Source organism: Pieris rapae, chromosome 4 (genome assembly GCF_905147795.1).
Source record: "Pieris rapae chromosome 4, ilPieRapa1.1, whole genome shotgun sequence".
NCBI lineage: Eukaryota > Metazoa > Arthropoda > Insecta > Lepidoptera > Pieridae > Pieris > Pieris rapae.
In genome coordinates, this window is record NC_059512.1 from 690,547 (window position 1) to 710,443 (window position 19,897).

Genomic DNA, 19,897 nt, shown 5'->3' on the forward strand with positions numbered 1-19,897 from the left:
ATATAAAGCGCATACAGTTTTTATATACGCAGTTAGGGTCTTTCAAGATAAAAGCGTACCAATTCATTAAAAACCCGGCAACGCATATGAGAGCGGTCTGACAGTGTTAGTGTCCATGGGTGGCGATGTCATATAACAGATGAGCCTCCTACCGATATCATCTGTTCTATCCAAAAAAAGTCATTCATAAAAAATTTTGAAACGGCTTTACCGACATTTATTTTTTTATTTTTTAGAAAACAATTATAAATTTAAAAAATAAGAAAGAAGAGAAAAATATAGTAAACTATTCCAAATTACAAAACTCTTTACTACGTGCGATAAATTCAAGACACAACCTAGTTTTTAGAAATCACAATGCCATAACTCGAATTCAATTAAACAGTTCGAAACGTGCAAAATACAGCCTTAACAACAATGAAAAAAAGGTGAATATGAAGAAATCACATTCGTATTTTTAAACAATTAGTAGACAATAGCCAAGTTCTGATAACAAAGATATATCGGATTTCGGATTCACATTTGAAATAGAAATACACGTTATGTAAGATCATCCACATAGAACATGTTTAATTCTTGTTAAAATACATAGACTTCTTTCATTGGCGTGTGGGGCCGATATATCACATACATTATATTACATTACGTAATTAACGATTTAAGTTGGAGCTTGTTAGAGTACCGTCACAGGACACTGTCAAAAAGACCAAACTTTTTTTTCTCAACACTCATCCCTGAAGTCATAAGTACGATTAGATTGCCAATCATGAAATAGATACAGAATTCTTAGGACCAAACCTTAAAAGCTTGTAGCGCCACATTATAACTTATTTTATTACAAAATTATAACCGTAGTCACAATAACAATGGGTTTTGCCTTAATACACACATGAACACACAAAAAACTTATCTTTGTCTTTAATGTCACTAATATGAAGCTTTTTACAGATTTGGGACTCATGACTCGCTAAAAACAAACAAAATGGTGGATACACAGCACTTCTGTCTGCGCTGGAACAATTACCAGAGCAGCATCACCAGCGCCTTCGAGAATCTTCGTGATGACGAGGATTTTGTTGACGTCACATTGGCATGTGACGGAAAGAGTTTAAAGGCGCATCGGGTGGTCTTATCGGCATGTAGCCCGTACTTTAGAGAACTATTAAAAGTAAGTAACACATATGATTTAGTTTGATTGTCATATTAATGTTTATACTTCTGATATAAAAAATACATAAAAAAAATATCATGTAAATTGTCTAAACAATTGATTAAAATTATAAAAAAAACTATACTATCTGTCAGGTGTGGGGTTCGAACCCACGCTCCCTCTCGGGAACCAGAGCTTAAATCTGGCGCCTTAGACCACTCGGCCAACCTGACTTGGTTCCTGTTCTTGAAATAGTATTTGTTTTGTATTGTATTGTTACATATTTTTCTATGCCTTACTTATTTAGCTCGTATTATGTTTTATAAGAGGAATTAAAGTAAGTTTCCGAAGTATACTTCGGAAAATAAGTATTCTTATATAGATAAAGTTATTTTGATAAACATCTTCTAAGCTAAGACTAATAGACAAGCAAAGTAGTCTTGTTTTTTTTGAGTTAATTATTTAACCATTTTTTAATGTTGACGCACTCACAAGCCTGGACTTTGTGAATTGGTAGTATCACTTAATATAAATTCGACTCTTTTTACATATCAAACCCAGATTAGAACTTCGAATGGTATTACCATGATGACATCGTGGACTAGTGCAATAATAAATCGTAAATAAACTTTTCCCTCTAGTCGACACCGTGCAAGCATCCAGTGATCGTTCTTCAAGATGTTGCCTTCACTGATCTACACGCCCTAGTGGAGTTCATATACCACGGGGAGGTCAACGTGCATCAGAGGAGCCTCTCCTCTTTTCTGAAGACGGCGGAGGTCCTCCGCGTCTCCGGACTCACACAGAATGACGATACTAAAGGGGTAAGAGAGACTATATTGATTATAGTAATCCAAAGGGTCATGGGGGTCATGATAGTAGGGTTGGATAGGGACTCGCTGTCTCTCAAAATTTGATTCAAATGAAATCAATTAAAATCGATCATTCTCTAGTATGTTATAAATAACATCTTGTTACAATTTAAACTATGACCTAATGCGAACACTATATCAGCCTTAATAATTATTATATAATTATGTATGTATGTATGGTATCATATTATTACGAAACTACCCAAACCAAACCATCTATACCTACGTTTATATAGCCTTCTTAGCGATCAAAATTTTTCGCCTTTCACACGATATTATGACGTATTAATTAAGTATATATTTTAAAATTCATGGTTCGTCCAGATATAACAAAGTTCTTAGATCTCAATTATTTCGCCTTAAGAGGATCACAATCTTTCAGTAGCGGCTTGGGGTTAGTACGACAATGAATTGAATCCAAATAATATCAAAATACTTTTGCACTGTGATCTCATATATGCTACTATTGATTTTCTTAATTAAAAGTCTGTCAACTATTTTCTGAACGATTTAAAAGTTCTTCAATATATTTCTTCCAGTCTTCTTTCTCATTTAATTCCTCAATTCTCAAACAATGTAGAAAAAAATATCCTGCCGTGACAATACAAAATATATAACATTCAATTTCTAGTTGTTCAGATGTTATATGTACACATATTTCGGGGAATTTTTGTTCCAGTTGATTCAGTTAAAATAAAACTATTAATTCGGCTATTTGAACCGCACAATTAGTGTCTAGACTATTTAAATATTTATGATATAGAATCCAGCAGCCACAGTTTGAATTATAACTAAATTATTGTTTTATTGAACAGCTAAGCAAATAAATTTCACCTTCAGCAATGTTACTGAACATGCCATTCTAACATGTTCGCTTAAAAATTGTGAAATATATTAGATATACTATTTCCTTACTAAAAATACTACTCAGGGCACTATTAACCCTATAATTAAGATTCTATTTATCTATAATATGTATGAAATTTACCTTCAATCTATATTTTTTTATGTTAATGATTATTATATATAAATTCAAATTACATTATTGACATAGCTGGCCTATTGAAGACTGTGATATATTGTCAATTTCTCAGACCGAGTTAGAGATCGATAAGATCTTAATCCTATGAAATCCCATTGATTTCTGTCATGAATGTTTGTAGATAACACTTACAATATATGGTAATAATAAGCCACATTGTTACAGTCGCTGGTACAAAGCATCGCCCGCGCAACTGCCGAGTCGTCTCCGCACGTATCTCCGCATCCCGCGCACACCCCGCACACCCCTCACACCCCTCACACTCCACACACTCCAAGCTACTCGGAGAAGCTGGAAGAGGCACTTCTACTGCCCCAACCCCTCAACCGCAGGATCCCCATGCCCCCGCGTCGAATGTCACGCTCGGCTGATAACTCCCCAGACGTAATTAAGCGCGCGCGCCACGACAACAACAATGATCAACCACAGATACACGATTTCTCAACAAAGAACAACTCACTACTGAATAATCGTCACGAGCCTGGTAATGGGAATGGCATCTCCAATTCGAGTTCGTCACCATCGCCCAAACTGATGGAAGACGTCAAGAACGAACCGTTGGATATGATCTGCCAGTCGAATGCGGATATCGATCGCAGTGCTGATGATACACCGCCTCATTCGCATCATAGACACATGGTGAGTTTCATTGGTATCTTTTAAATGACCTATTCCAGTGGTGATAGACCTGTGAGGACCGGAGTCTCCTGTTTGGTGTACTACACAACTGTTGGATTTAATTCTCTTCTAATAAGATGATGAGAAGAGTGACCTTTTTGTCATCATCTTCTGTAGGTTAACTTCTTTTACGGCGTAACATCTGGCATTAAAAAAAGCCAGTAGTGCTACTACCTTTTTAGCTCTGAGCCTCAGATAGGCAAGTAGGTGATCAGCGTCTTGTGCCTGTGACACGCCGTGTGAGTTAGAAAATAAGTTATTATTGTAATACACGATCCTTTAATATGAAACTAGGAATCTTAATACTAAGCCAATGGCGCTACAACCTTTTTAGGTCTAGGCCTCAGATTTCTGTGGCTGTTTCATGATTGTCAATCTAATAGGCAACCAGGTGATCAGCCTCTAGTCTAAGGCAAGTAGGTTTTCTCACGATAATTTCCTTTACCGTTCGCGCGAATTCTAAACGCGTACATACGAAGATAGTTGGTACACAACCAGGGATCGAACCTACGACCTCAGGGAGGGAGAGTACAGTGAAGACACGAGGCCAACACGTCTAGCATTAACAGTTGTATAAATGTATTGAGTTTTAAACAATACAAAAAGTTTTTATAACAGAAACATAGATTAGAATTGTAAGTCCACTGATGAATGTTTCATTTTTTAATCCTGAAAAACACAGATAAAAATATAAGGTGAAAATTGCTACGTCAATGAGAGAAAAAGTCTACTTCAAAATTAGTGCCGGCTCACAGCCCTTCACAGAATGAAACTTCAATTTTAACTACAAAAAGTTGTTTCGAAAGCGACACAATCGCTAGCCGCTAATTAAAAAAACCTTATTAACAAACACTCAGAGCTTGTTAAATTATTATTGACTATAAAATTAATTATTTATTGAATTATCGATAACGAACCATCTTATTATAGAAACACTTTACCTGCTTTGATCAATAATTGGAGGGTTTTAACTACACTTATCCTTTCAAATTAAGAAACTCTTTTCCCTAAAAAGAAACTTAGAATCTGTATAGTTTTATCAATCGACATCATTTGCGTACTGAAAAATGGGGCGTAATTAAAAGAAAAAAACTGTTTTGGGTACCAGAGGTATAAAAAGTGTAATATGAAGAAGCCTTTATTTAAATAAAATGCCAAAATATCCAGGTTCATCGCCTTTGTACTTGATACATTTAAACTTTTTAACTTCGAGCGATTAGTATGTAAATATTTTAAAAGACTTAAAAATTAAAACCCCGACATATATCATGATATGTTTATCATTATATATGTCGGGAACTTGATATATATTTAAAAACGTCTGTAAAAAAATACATTTCTGCCAGTTTCCAAAGCAAGAGGCGAGTGTTTACAAAATAAGGTTGGTTCTTCTAAAATAGGACTATGACAAGAACAAATATGTAGCTGAAAAGTCATGGATAGACGAATAAAATATTTGCAACACATACGTAATGTTTTATTTGTTATTTGAATGCTATACAAAATACTCGACTACTCCTTACGGGCAAAGTTGCTAATTCTATTATTTAGAACATTAGAAAAATTCTTCTAACTAATTGAAGACAATCGTCTCGTATAACTAAATGATACGAACTCGAGACAGCATTGTATTGCAATACGAGTTAAGAATTCGAGTAGACCGTTTCCGGGTATAATCTCAATAGAACAGGAAGTCGTTTAGCTATTTAGGGGGTACTGATTGGCTAACTAATTCATTGATCCGTGGGATTAATCTACGAAAGTTTCATATATATCGAATATTTTTGGAGGATAGCTGTGTACCAATTTGAGTATCCAAACATCTTAAGAGGATATACAGAATCTTATTAATATTTCCTATTACGTATATTGATTTTTATTACTTTTAACGCCTACGTGGCATCAAGGTAAAATTATTACGATTTTATATGAACTTATGGCAAACTAACTAACGTATTTGTCATGTCTAAGAATGCCTGTCACATTTTCTATACCAAATATCTCATACCTTTGAGAAGTTTCATTGTGCACATTAAAATATAAAGACTTTTTCTAAGTCGATCAATTTATGTAGAGATTGATATCTCTATGTCGTGTCAAACAGATACAGTTAAATAAATATTGAGTACATAGATTAAGAACTATCAAACTAGCTGGATGTAACGCTTAATTGTCGTCCTCAGGGAGGGCCGCCGTCCCGCGCGAGCTCAGCCGATGCCGACGACCGTACGCCACCGCCACAAATGCCACCCTCGCCTTTTATTTCGCCAGCTGAAGCCAAGCTCTTTCCGTCATCTCAACACCACAGTTTCAACTACTCCATGTTGACTGATTCATCGCTGACAGGTACGATATTTATATTTTTCCTAAATTTCCAGGTCTGGGTTTCAGATTGCTGTATGTGTTTCGTGATCAATAGTTTGTTTCTCAAAAGGCAAGTAGGTTATCAGCCGTCTGTGCCTGACAAACGCCGTCAACTTTTCGGGGTCTTTTACGTCTTTTTCGTCGGGACGTTTTTCTTCACCATACGAACTTCGACAGACAGCCCATGGGTGCACAGCCGGGGTTCAAACACTACTCTTTCACGAAATGCTCAAGTATCGAGAAATCCTATTAAAAAAAAAACTCGTTGGACGTGTATCATTAGAGCGATGTTATTTTTCAGGCTTAATTCATCAAAAAAAACTGTTTAAAAAAATACACATTTTAGGGGAAAGGTTTTGAGGTTATGCAATGATTCGCAGGTCTGCCGAGTCCCCTGCCTCCAGATGGCTTACCGGGAACATCACAAGGTGAGTCGGCTTGTCTAGCAACAAGTTTATTTTATGCATTACTTACATATATTGAACCAAACGATATTTTTAATGCACTGTCTGTCGTATGCCACCATCACCGCTTCCTCTCTGCTCTGTCATTATTAGGTTTTATATATCATTATAGGATTTATATTTTAAATTGTATGAGGCAATTATCACGTGACATATTCTATAGTATTTGTGTATTAATATATCTCCTCCTAACCTGTATATGTCTTCATTTTGTGCTCTGTGTACTGAATATTAATGTTAGCTTATTGTGTTATGGTTCGATGGACATTCGCAGGCACAGTTTTCATTTGTCGCAGTGGACAGTTCTGTTAAATGAGGATTGATCATTGAACCAAAACGCAAAGTGCCGTGCATGTTAATGTATTGTAACTCTAGTTTAATGTTTACTTTAAAAACGATTGCTAGCTTGATTTATAGATGTGTCTTGAAAAGTATTAGGAAAATCCCTCCTCCAACCGATCCCTCCGTGATCCTAGGTCGATTTCTATTAAACCTCTTTTGATTTGTATTATTTCTTTTCTTTTCAAAATCATAAAAAATATGCACTTAACATTGTACTCAATTGGCTAATAAAAGAAAGAACGTGTCTAAGAAGAGAAGAAGAAAATTCTATTGACAATCGGCGCGGTCATGAATCTAGGCAAATTTCTGTAACTAAATTACACAAACGCTCCCATGAATCATTCGTGTTTCTTAAAACAGTTTCGTATTACTCTCAATCATGATTGTCTTGGGAAATAACGTTGGGGCACACAAGATAAGACAATGGAATTTTAGCAATGGTTTTGTGGTATCAGTTTATATTAAAAAGTCATTTCATTGAAGAAATACTAATGCTTTTGTTCGAGAAATCCGAAACCGCACTCGGCGACGAGCCCGCCGCGGCCATTTGTTTTCAAAACAGCCGATCATCAATCGTGGCTGAGCTTAACTAAGGCGTAGGTCAAACTAGAGAGACAAATGTATGCGTTACTAATCCGCTTGGCTACCGGCTCGTTCGCGTCGATGGCCATCATCAAACCGGGGGGTGGCGGTGCTTGTAAAATCGAGAGGCTACGATAGTGAGTGCATTAAAAGTGCGTTCGGAAGCTTCCATGGGGCTAACTGCTTGTGTTGTGACCAGGTGGCGCCCGCACCCCCCAGGAAGAGTACCGATGCGAGCCCTGTAACAAGAGCCTCTCTTCGCTGACGCGGCTGAAACGGCATATACAAAACGTACACATGCGGCCCTCCAGGGAGCCCGTCTGTAACATTTGCCGACGCGTATACTCCAGCCTCAATAGCTTGAGAAACCACAAGTCGATCTACCATCGCAAGCAGCAGCCGCCCTCGGGCCAGGGCTTCTACCCGGTCAACTGACGCCAGAAACCGTTGCCATACCGTTGCCATGAGGAAACAGAGCTGCCATCCTAACCACCTAAAACGCCATAGTCTTGCCCGTAGACCTTGTTAAGTTTAAAGAAATTATGTAACGCGATATGTTCCTAACATGTACATAGCATAGTTTTACGTGTATTTGCATGCGCATTGACCTATATAATGTATGTATAGTATAAGTGACACGAACGCCGTGGGGCCTCGCCTCGGAACCAATTGGGACACCTATGATCGGTACACGCATAACTACCAACTGTTTAAGCGCATTAGTCAATTTAGTCGAATCACGTAAAATTGCCTCAACAACAGGTTCGAATTCTCGGGCGGCACACGATCTGTGCCAATTGGTTCCTTTGGAATGGGACCTGTTGCGAGCGGTGGTGTTGGTGTGACAGTTGTGTTGGTTGACTAATGCGCTAATGTTGGTCGTTATGTGTGGCGCAGTGGGCCCGCTGGGCGCCGGCCACCGCTGCGAGGTGTGCGGCAAGCTGCTCTCCACGCGCCTGACCCTCAAGCGCCACACGGAGCAGCAGCATCTGCAGCCGCTCCACTCGGCGCGCTGCTCGCTGTGCCACAAGGTCTTCCGCACGCTCAACTCGCTCAACAACCACAAGAGCATCTATCACCGCCGTCAGAGGGCGCCCGCTGGGCCGCTGCCGCCGCCGCAGCCGCAGAACCTTTCAGCCGCGCCCGACTCCAAGATGCACCCCAGCCAGCACCATCACACCGTCGACTTCTACAAGTTCAAAGATCAGTTTAACGTCTAATTCCTTTCTTTTCACATGTCTTTTTTGTGGAGTTTACCCTTCTCTATCTCTTTTAACTTGTAGACGAGTTGTGAGTGCTGCCGGGACGGTGACTTTTTCACGCTACATTCGACATTCCAATCGAAGTAAGAAAGGGCGACGTTTCGGTCTAAATTTTGTACACGCCCGCAATGTGCAATACCGCGACATAGTACGATTCCTGAATTTTTACACTATGTTAAATGTGTGACAATAAGGCGAAGAGAAAATTAATATTTTGAAAAAAAAAGAGGAAAATCTTGGTGCTGTAAATTTATATATTAGGCTTAAATTTATAAAAAAATTGAACAGTGTTCGTTGTAAGTAACAAAAGAGGCATATTGTTTTAACGTTGTGTTCATTTTTCGGCGATTTGCAATTTTATTTATTCTGTATTTTACCTTCTTGATCTCACGCTTAGATATTTATACGAGATTACTAAAAATTCTATTTTAAAAGAAAGTAAATTAAATTATTTACGCTGATGTATAATTGGCTAATGAGGCTTTTTGATTTTTTTTTAATTTTAAATATTATTTAGGTCATTTTGTTTTGACTGTAAGACTGCTTTCAGGAGATACATATAGCACCAATAGACAACAAACATAGCGCACTGTCACAGATTACGACTGGCAATAGACCACACATTATTCCGAAATAGTCAGACAAACCACAGACCCGATACACACATACATACAACTTACTTTATACTCGACAGTCGACTTATATTTTACTGTTACTCTAGTCGACTTCTTCACACAAATTCGCGATTATTCGAGGCATACAAATCGCATCGTGCCATTTACCTAAAGGAATCAATATGGCTATATTATATTTTTATTTAGATTAAGTCTTTCATCACTACTGTGTTCGTTTCGTCGATTTTACTATTTTTATAATCGGCTTCTTTTAAGTTTACACAATTTTTATAACCTTTTATTTGTTATTTTTAAAAGTGATTTCAAATTTATTAAACGTAAAATAGGTAATAATTGTAAAATCTTAGTGATTCTCAGTGTTAAATGTTCCTAAATTTGAACAGTGTGAAATTTTTGATTAATCATATTCAAAGGAATCCTGCTTGCCATACAATAGTAACTAATAATACTACTTGATTCTGTTATTGAAAATATTAGAACTATTACAAGTCTAGATTCAGAAAAAACACGATTCATCAGTTCTGTACAAAATATTATATTTTACCTTCAAAAAGCCGAGATACAACTCCTGCATATAAGATCTTTAAATTCAATTTAAAAAACCTCACCATTAAAATCTGTGACGTCATCAAGTAATATTGATTTCTGAAATGTATAAAATTTATTTTTATATTTAACTGTTTCTATTTTAGTCCCATAAACTCTCTCGCTAGCTTTCTGAATCTAGACAAATCACTCACATTCATGTGGACTTTCTAGTTTAATACATCACCGTTTCGAGTCAATAGATGTCGCTAAAACCATTTTTTTCTAGCCGTAAGAAATCTATAAGTAAGTAACACATAATTTATTGTATTAATATACATATTAAGTAATTATTAGTGCCTGCTTTACATATTGTTTTTTATTATTCGAAAAAAAAAGACATATTTTGCGTACTTCTAATGTTAGGAGTTGTGTTAGAAACACATTACCTAGGAGGTAACTTTTACTATAAAACATGTATGAGAGGCTTCCTACATATTTTAATACATATATGTTATAAGATTATGTTGTTATTACTAGATGCATAAACGCTTAGCCACTACAATTTGTTTAGTTGTTCGTAAGCTTTATCGTAATATTTTTAACGAATTGGAAGACTAGAGATTTGGTGCTAAATTCGAATGACATTCGTATTGAAAAAAAAAGGGTGAAATTGTTAAGAAATCTTTGACGGAGGCAAAATTTTAAAAATTTCGCGACATTCCGAATGGAAATGGTTAAGTTTTTATTTGCACAATGCAAACTTTTTGAACATAACGTAGTACTTGTTGTTTTTTTGTCTAGTAATTTTAGTGATAGGTTCTATTGTTAATTTGGGTTTGGGAATTAAGTTAGTTGACTATAGATATAAGAACATTTTATCTGAATTAATAGCGATAATAGTATGTTCTATATGTTTAATGACTACAGGGATGTGCTGCAAGTGCGCAGTACGGTCTTCATAGAGTATAGAGTACTATACTCTGTGGTATTATTTGGCTATCGGCGAGCACTAGATTAAAAAATTATTTTCAAAAATCGAAATTGCCAAAATTAATAAGCGCTATAGACTGATTAGACTAAGTACGCAATTGTACACTATTAGGCGTATTTCTAGAAATGTACAATTATTTATTAAAATTTTATATGAAGTCAGAAGCGTTACTCGTTTCGGTATGTTATTCAAAATTTGTGATTCGATGATCTTTCTTTAAATTCTTTTGTTCCTAGTTGCAATGATTTTTGGATCTCAGAAGATCTTGCAGTCCTACCGCAAAAATAAGTTGCTGGAATGTGAGTTTTTTAAATACTTGATTTTGTAATATTTATATACTATAAAGATTTATTTACTAATTGTGTAGATTCTAGGAAAATAATTCGTGGATATTCCGTATATTTAAACCACTTTTAGAGTCGATACAAAAGAGGCTTCTGAAAGACTTGCACATGAGGCGAAATCAGCACTTGTTTAGTGCATATAATTCTAATTATATTGCGTTAGAGGCTAACTAGAGAGAGATACTTGATGTTCTGTGTGAGGATCAAGTAATGAAGTTCAGCGGTAGGGCTGCAACGAGGTATGTGTTTTACTGGGCAAACAACAGCGTGTTCTAAGACGCAGAACACATCCCTGTCAAAACTACATTAGTTAGGAATTTTAGCAAGTTTAAGACTGTTTCTGTGACCTGTTTAAGTTTGTATCTTTCTATCATGTTAAGGTAAATTTTTTTCGAGTCACGCTCGCGTGTTCACCTTAAACGATGTGTTCTTTATACTTCTTGTTGGCGTTTTACTTATTTTATAAGGAATCTAAATTAATTTATTGGTTGTTGTATTAAAATTTTATTTTCTTTCATAAATTATTATTCTAATTCTTTAAATCTAGATATTTTTTTGTTAATTGGCATCAGTGAAATGCAGTCCATTAGATGTTAATGTAGAAATTGTGCCAAAAATTGTTTTTAATTTGTCTTCCAGTAACCCGCAGAGGTTAAGATTGGCTGAAATTTTAGGATAATTGAAAACGCCTAGTTTCGATAATGGGCTGCACACCACAACACGTAGGCATAACAATATCAACTATATGTATAAATAGAATTTTTTTCTCTTCCTTAATTTTAAATTTTTAAACCTTAAAACTACTCATAAAGTGTAATTGTAATCGTTAAACCGAACTTCATAAATCCTAATATTGATGATAATGGCGTTTTTAATAAAACATATACGAAAAAGTCCCGCTCGTTTCATTGTCTCCCTCGACGCCGGCCCCCGCTTCTTTTGTGTCAGAGTGCCGTAGACTAGCACAGCTTGCTCCCGCGCAGACCCTTGCATGTCCTAACACCATCGGCCACAGCTTAGCCATCATTTCGTTTCCTTTTATTTAATTTATTTTATTCATGGTTTACCACTTTGTTTCACTTTATGTTCGATTGAGTTGAGAGCAATCTAGGCGATATTCTTTTATTTATCGCGAGCGGGGACAACCCCATATTTTTTTGTTTTTCGATTTGTTTTCAGGTAAAAAATTATTCTCCTGTATGCAATGCACAAAGGTGCTGTGCTCAAAGGCGTCTTTGAAACGGCATATCGCAGACAAACACGCAGAGAGGCAGGAGGAGTATAGATGCACGATATGCGAGCGGGTTTACTGCTCTCGCAACTCCTTGATGACGCATATATATACCTACCACAAGTCCCGCGCGGGGGAAGACCCCAGGGGGTTTTTTTAGTGACTACTCGGACGGTGGCGCAGCTTGCGGCAGAATTCATCTAGTAAAGAGAACCTGGAGGCCAACCAGCCGACAGCTATACATTGCAACACTACAAAAGGTTAGACCATGTTTCTAGACAACAAATACGATAAACGCTAATATCATTAATAATAGATGAGATAGGACGGTTCTTTCTTAATTTCGTTCCTTTATTTTCTGTTTATTTTTTTTTATTATTTTTTGTATGTTAAGCCCCAAGGCCCCTCTCCCATCGGGTTTCGCAGATTTGACGTTGTTGTGTTGCTTGGAGCATGCTTCTATCATTTTGTTATAACGTGTTACTGTGTCATTGTGGTTGAGAGAATTTTCTCAAATTTTTCAATAAAACCTCGTGATTTCTGTGTAGTTAGTCAATGTGTACAGTGCATATTAGTATCATTATTTCTATTGTATATGCTATCTATATACGAAGCTTCAAAGGAAAAGAATGTAAAGGAATGTTTAAGATTTATGCAAAATTTTCCAGACAGCGTCCATAACGCGAGGGCTTCAAGGCGAAGTCTCATCGAAAGTATCCTAACGTTGCATCTCGCAAATACTAATACCAAATCCACTTCATTTATTTCGGTGGTTCCACGGAAATGTTCCATTTGTTTGGTATTTATCACGATATTTGGTGAGTGATTCAGAAGAAGCAAATATTTTCGTGATATCACTCAAAGAAATGGTATATGCCGACTCCACAAAATCCCCCTAAACCATAAATTGATGAAAATGTAACATACAAGCTCTCTGACTATTCCAGCTGTTCCGCCCCTCCGCATGCCCCCGCCGACCGCCGGCGGCATCAACGAGCCGCAGGAGTGTCCCTACTGCCGCAGGACATTCTCTTGCTACTACTCCCTCAAGCGCCACTTCCAGGACAAGCACGAGCAGTCCGACACGCTCTACGTGTGCGAGTTCTGCCACAGACGGTATCGCACCAAGAACTCGCTCACCACCCATAAAAGCCTGCAGCACCGGGGTTCTAGCGGCATGCTGAAGCGCCTGCTGAAGACGTCGGCGCTGCACAGCGCGCTGGCCCCGGCGCCACACCACCTGTTCGACTTGGCCGCCGCCGACCACGCGTCGCAGATGCCCGGCCTCCAATGACCACAAACGATCGCTTGAATCGGTCGGCCCTCGGACGGGCAATTCTAACTTGGAAAGGGAAAGCATATGTGCAATACGGACAATGCCAAAACGCAGAACTCTGCCGCATTTTTAATGTTTAATTGTGTAATATAAGCGTAGTAAAATATTGACGTTAGTTTTAAAAATGAACAGTATTGTTGCGGCGCGCGCGTCGCGTCGAAGATTGGACTTCTTGTTCTAACAGTGTTCAAAGTGACAATGTAATTCAGAGCAATACTAAAGTATTAATGTTTTCTAGTACTGCCAAAATAATGCCAACTATATTCTAAAGAGAGTAAAACATTTTGTAAGATCAATTTTCGATTTAAATGTCTAGTGTCAAATTAGATTCGGTAACTGTACAAAACGGAACGTACAAATTTTTAACAGTAAATTAAAGCAAAGAAAATATTTTTTAAAGAGACTTTTTCGGATCGCCAAATCTAAATTTAAATACAAATTATTTAGAAGTTAATAACCAAAATTTTAGGTAAAAAAAAAGTAAAAAAAAAAATGTTGATGTTAATAAAATTAAAGACTTCTAGAAATCTTCGAAAGTACAAAAATGTTGACGTCTATTAGAACAATATTTGTATTCTATTTTGGCTTCAGAATCGAGTAATGATCAAAGTTGTCGTGTGCCTTCGTTCGTCTTCATGCCATTAAAACGTTGGGACGATATTCCGAACTGTCATGGGATGCGCGAAGTGTTCACGAACGAAACGCTGACGACGACATGAGAAGGCTTCGGTGCCTTCCGGGTACAGGGAACGAGGGGCGCAGGCCTCAAGAAGCGGGTTCGATTGCATCTGTTCGACGGTCGTAAAACGTATGTACACATGATTAAGTCATGGAACAAAATGGACGTTTCTTCTGTATAAATCTTAGATGATAGGTATTCATTAACATAATTATATATAATACGTATCCATTTTGGGATTTCTCTCTATGAGGATAGCAGTTTCTTATTTAAATGTCGACCAACGTAGAGAACGTCTCGTTTATGAAAATTTATTAGATTATTATTAACATTAATTATTACTATTAAATTCTCAAAATTAAAATCTTAGTGTCAACCATGAGATGGCTGCGGATTGTAAAAAAATATTTTATTTACTTATATTATAGGAAATTGCTTGAATACGCGTTCGTCTGAACATAGGCCGATTACATATCTATTCAGGGTTTAACTGACGAATTCACTTGAAAGTCTTTTAAAAGAGATCAAATGTTCAACATATCACAATTAACAAATATCTATATAAATAGAGCAGGTTTTAAAGTATTTAAACAGTGATATTTCACAAAGCCAAAGAAAAATTTAATGGGGAGTTTTGCCAACTTGCATTTATTTCTGTTAGAATAAAAACATTCTGAAAAGACGAAATTTTGTGCCATATCTCGAAATTGGAAACTAAACTAAACAAAATCATATCAATCGACGTGAATGTTTCAAAAACTATTCACATATTAAATGCAATTAAATAATGCAAACTTAATTTAGTCTTAAAACTCAGTTAAATGTCTGCATTTATTCAATTTTTAATTTCGCCGCGTTTAGTTATCGGAATATTTTTAAGAGTTTCTTTATATTCTTTTTCGGAATGTGTTTGTGATATAAATTTATTTGGTTTAGATAATTTAAGAAATCCTCTTAATAGATATACTGAAGGGCTTAAGCTTTTATAAAAAGTTTAGTTTATTTTTGTAATGGTATCCCCATTCGTACCTCCATTTTTGTAATACCTCAAATATTTTGTTTTTTATTAATCTTTATTTCATGTTAACTGGTTAGATTCCGACAGATGAATGAAAAAGCAGTTCGGAAGAGAATCATCATAGCATCATTTAGAGAGCTTAGTGAAGCAAGCGGGTAGTTTGAATTGTAAATATGTTCTAAGTTAGGTCGTAAAGAATCGTGGCAACGGGATACGCCTCGTGATATTAACTAAATAGATTTAGATGAAATCATTATTGGAAAGGATTTTTATATATTCTACTAATCGATTTATTGATAGTGACGTAGTCTTGCGTTTAGTGTTTGAGTTGATTGTTTTCGCTGTGCAATTACTTCTGAAATATTCGGCTCATTGGAAGCTTGTTGTTGAGCGCTTTGTTGGCATTTTCGCCCACCATTTTCGTTTGTGGTTCGGAACTTTTTTCTAAATTTTTGATCTCAGTAGGACAGCTGCGGATTACATCAAAATGGAGTCAGCCGTTGGTGATTGTTAAGAGTTAGGTAAATCGTGTTAAGTTTTGGTTATGTGTCGGCAAAAGAGAGCAGCTCAAAATTCAATCAAACGAAACAAAAATACAGCGAAACGTAACAAAGGTTATTTGCAATTTATACCAAAACCGTGCATTTTTAAATAGTAAGAACATAAGTGAGAATAATAAATTTAACTCGAGTAATATTAATTTTGCTTTTTCGCCACTTTAATTTATATTTTAAGTTAAAATGAAATACGTTTAATGAACAGACTGTGTTACTAATATAGGTAATGCACAATATCTGCAACGGAATGCCTTCAGACAGTACAACTATACCAATAGCCTAAGTAAATGACATATTATATACTTTATTGTGACGGCACAGTGACGGCGGCTGTCATTCAGCAACAGAAACATTACAGCAACTCTGTCAGTTTAATATATTCTACATATTTGTATTTAGAAGTATTAGTTTATAAGACAATGATTTGAGTCGTTTTAATGTCTGTGAAGCTGATTGCACAGCTTCTAGCACACACAGTCTCTGTGCTGCCTCCGACAGTATTTTATAAATCTTTGCACACCTAACTGCCAACACGTTTTAAATTGTTTTCAATACCGTAATTAATATAATTGTGTATTTAATATTGAAGATTTTTAACCAATTTACAAACTCACAAAACTTCACAAACATTTTTGCTTCTATCATAAGTATTACCTCCAATAATGTTAAGTATTACAGACGTATGTCGTTTAATTTAATAATAATATATAATATAGTTGGGACAGGGCCCCTGCTCTGATTATTTGATTCGAGTGGTATACGTTGTATTGTAAGTTTTTGAGAATCAAATAATAATCACGATGATATTAGAATTGTCTCCAAATAGCACAGTATTATTTGAATTTGGCAAGTGGTCCACGTTATTTATTTAAATATTGTGTTTGGAGACGTTTTTAATGGAATGCATCAGCCTGCAGCGAAAGTATGAAAAAGAGTTAAATATCTGTGACTCGCGGGTCGTATTTCATGCTTTCAAAGCAGAAGCAAGGGGCAGATTTACGTTTACAGGACGAGTCAATAAAACGTGATCATTTATATTTATGATACAATAATTATAGATATTGTAAAATCTAAAATATAACATTTGTTACATAGATTCTTCCCATACATACGCTATTTTGTTATCCACATCCATATTTAAAATGCAATAGTTTATCTGATGGTGAGCTTATTTACGTCATTTATTTAACTGTGTGGCAAGTTTATAATTTTTGGCTCTTGGATTTATTATCTGTGTTTACTACACTCATTTCATAAAAGCTTGTCAGTTATATAAAAGTCGTAAATAAGGTAATCGTCAACCGGTACGCAATAGTTAATTATTTCAAATATTTTTAATACTCGATCAGTGTCGCGGGTCCGTTTAAGAATAAATCGACTACAAATATAGTTTAGGATAAAAATAACACCGGCTTAAGATGGATCGATATTTGTTTCGCTGACTTTACTATAGATATACTTGGTTATTTTTTTAACTGTTCGATACTTATTCAATCCATTGTTGCTTTTTGATATCGATTTATAAGTCGTTGAAATTTCTATCTAATGTCCGTAAAGTATATCGTCGTTGTATTCTTAAGTCCATAGCTTTAATATTTACAGTATCTTCCATTATATTGTAATTATTATAACATATAGCAATAGTTCCCAATCAGCCACAGTACCTCAGTAATTATAACAAATAGCAGATTATTATTAAGCTATGTTAGTAGTATCGTTAAAGTCATCCGTTAACTGTTATTATTTTTGTTATAGATACAATTTTTAACACTACCGCTAGAGGGCCTAACTTGACAGTTGACAAAAATTACAAAAAGACAGTTTTCAGATTACATTTTAAAATTGACGTTTCGATTTTCTCTTTGGTTAATATGGCCAGTGTTGCTAGTGTATGGTATATAATCTGCTGATACATTTACTAGTTACATAAATAATAGTTCCGTAAATCAAAGTGCACTTACGTCTTTTTAATAAGGAGGACTTTATTATATAATATACTATACCTAGTTTCCGCGATGCTGATCGAGCTCTCGTTGAAACCCGTCTGCAGTAACTATATAAAGTATTTACAATGTACCCACTAATTACATACGATATATTGCTAGAAATAACTTTTATCTACAGAAAGTGAGACAGGTGACCGATTTTGTTAAAAAATACATAGGGGAAATGCCAAATATTTTTACGAGTAATTTGGTGAGGAAATTAAGTACCGCACTCGATATGCAGTATTACAAACGTGATGAAACCAATACCCAAATGTACGCAGATATTTATACTCATACAAAAGTTTTACAATTTCGTTGAAAATATTTAAGATTTCACCTTAAGATTTCTTTTTTAATGTTGTGCTGTACTTAAACACTTTGCCAAAGCAGGCCAAGCCTTGAGATAAATTTAATTTCGCCGTAGTGATATAGTTTAATGTTTACGTTAAAATAACTATATATTTTTAACAAAATCGTGCCACTTTAACTTGTTATGCTTCGGTAACATTTTATACACAGAAATATTTTTTTATGATAGCAATTTATATGTGAATGTTAATTAAGTGGCAATTCTAATTTTAACTGCACTATATTTTTGCTGACACGTTTAGTTTAAGATTTTTTTAGTAATTTAATGTATGCACGTCGATCTGCGTTTTTATTAACAATATTTTATCTTTTTTATCTTTTATAAGGTTCTTAAGTGATACGTACTCTCGACAAATAGAAACATACACTTTATTAATTTATTCTACCGTATTTGAAATTCGTTCGAGCGTATGTGACATTTACGCCCATTTTTTGCCTGAGCTAATGTGTTATGAAAGTTATAGTTTGCCATCGTTGAAAGGGGAATTTAGTTAGAGTGTTTTGTTATATTTTGATGTTCTGATACCGGGGAGGGGGTGTAAAAATGTTTTATAGTATTGTGTATGATCGATAAGGTAGATAGGACCGTATCGGCTCTAGGGAGTTAGATGTCCGCTTCGACTCGATAGTGGACATCGCCAGTGAAGACACTTAAAGTACTATTGTTGTAGATTGTATGGAATTCGACTGTATGGCTTTCTTTTGTCACTAAAAATATTGAATCTTATATATAACAGACTTTTTAACAATGTCACTTCTCAGACTCAATAGACAATAATTCACACTTCGTAGATAAAAACTTGTTGGGTACAACAAGTTTATACTTTTTAATTATAAAAAAAATATATTAAATTTCTGTTCTATTCATAAATTCAATATATTTTAGTGATAAAGAATGGTGGTGTCTTTACTTGTTTTGATGTTGTTGATATTTGTGATTAAGGAATCAACTCGGCTGCGTAGTAGGAACATATCAAAAGGATGAATTATTAGTACTCTAAGTATCTTTCAATCTCATGTTAAGAAATTGAGTTGTTTAAAGCGGTCCTTTATGTTTCATACGAAAACTGTACTTTCAATAATATTAAATAATGGGACAATCGGTTGGATGTAATAAAATTTAATAAACTCGCAGTGATTCCATTGACCATGTGTAGTTTCTTATTTCCCTTAGTTTACAATTTACCTTTTAGTTAGTACTCGATTAAGTCAACATTTTATTAATATACAGTTACACACGGCGTATCACGGCAGCTTATCTCAAATTGATACAGGCCTGGGGGTTTTAGCGAGACGCCTTAACAGTAGTGTATGTAGACTATAGAAAACTAAATTTGTTTGAAAATGACCATTCGTTTTGACAAATTTTCATTTGGCTAAGCCCTTCGTAACATAGTGATGTCAAACATGCACAGTGTCAAAAGTTTTCTTTAGCTAGATCCCACATCTCTGGCACGATCAGAGC

At 35.5% G+C, this 19,897-nt stretch overlaps 1 protein-coding gene and 1 non-coding gene across 6 annotated transcripts in view; one reads left to right on the top strand and one right to left on the bottom strand.

The window, feature by feature from the left end:
* The window catches only part of LOC110997190 (broad-complex core protein isoforms 1/2/3/4/5), a 40,351-nt gene extending 20,771 nt beyond the window's left edge, over positions 1 to 19,580 (top strand). For 2 of the 5 annotated variants that reach the window (XM_022265233.2, XM_045634769.1), the window contains 6 exons: positions 949 to 1,168; positions 1,792 to 1,974; positions 3,230 to 3,703; positions 5,926 to 6,088; positions 6,487 to 6,534; positions 13,433 to 19,580. In XM_022265233.2, coding sequence (XP_022120925.1) covers positions 983 to 1,168; positions 1,792 to 1,974; positions 3,230 to 3,703; positions 5,926 to 6,088; positions 6,487 to 6,534; positions 13,433 to 13,779 — 1,401 coding nt within the window. In that variant the 5' untranslated portion in view covers positions 949 to 982 and the 3' untranslated portion in view covers positions 13,780 to 19,580. Of the gene's footprint in view, positions 1 to 948; positions 1,169 to 1,791; positions 1,975 to 3,229; positions 3,704 to 5,925; positions 6,089 to 6,486; positions 6,535 to 7,693; positions 12,150 to 12,433; positions 12,746 to 13,432 lie in introns of those variants that run through there. The other 3 variants (XR_006751325.1, XM_022265235.2, XM_022265236.2) reach the window with 3 other exon arrangements.
* On the bottom strand, positions 1,300 to 1,383 carry Trnal-uaa. The gene has a single exon. It is a non-coding gene; the product is annotated as a tRNA-Leu (tRNA).
* Positions 19,581 to 19,897: the final 317 nt, after the last annotated feature.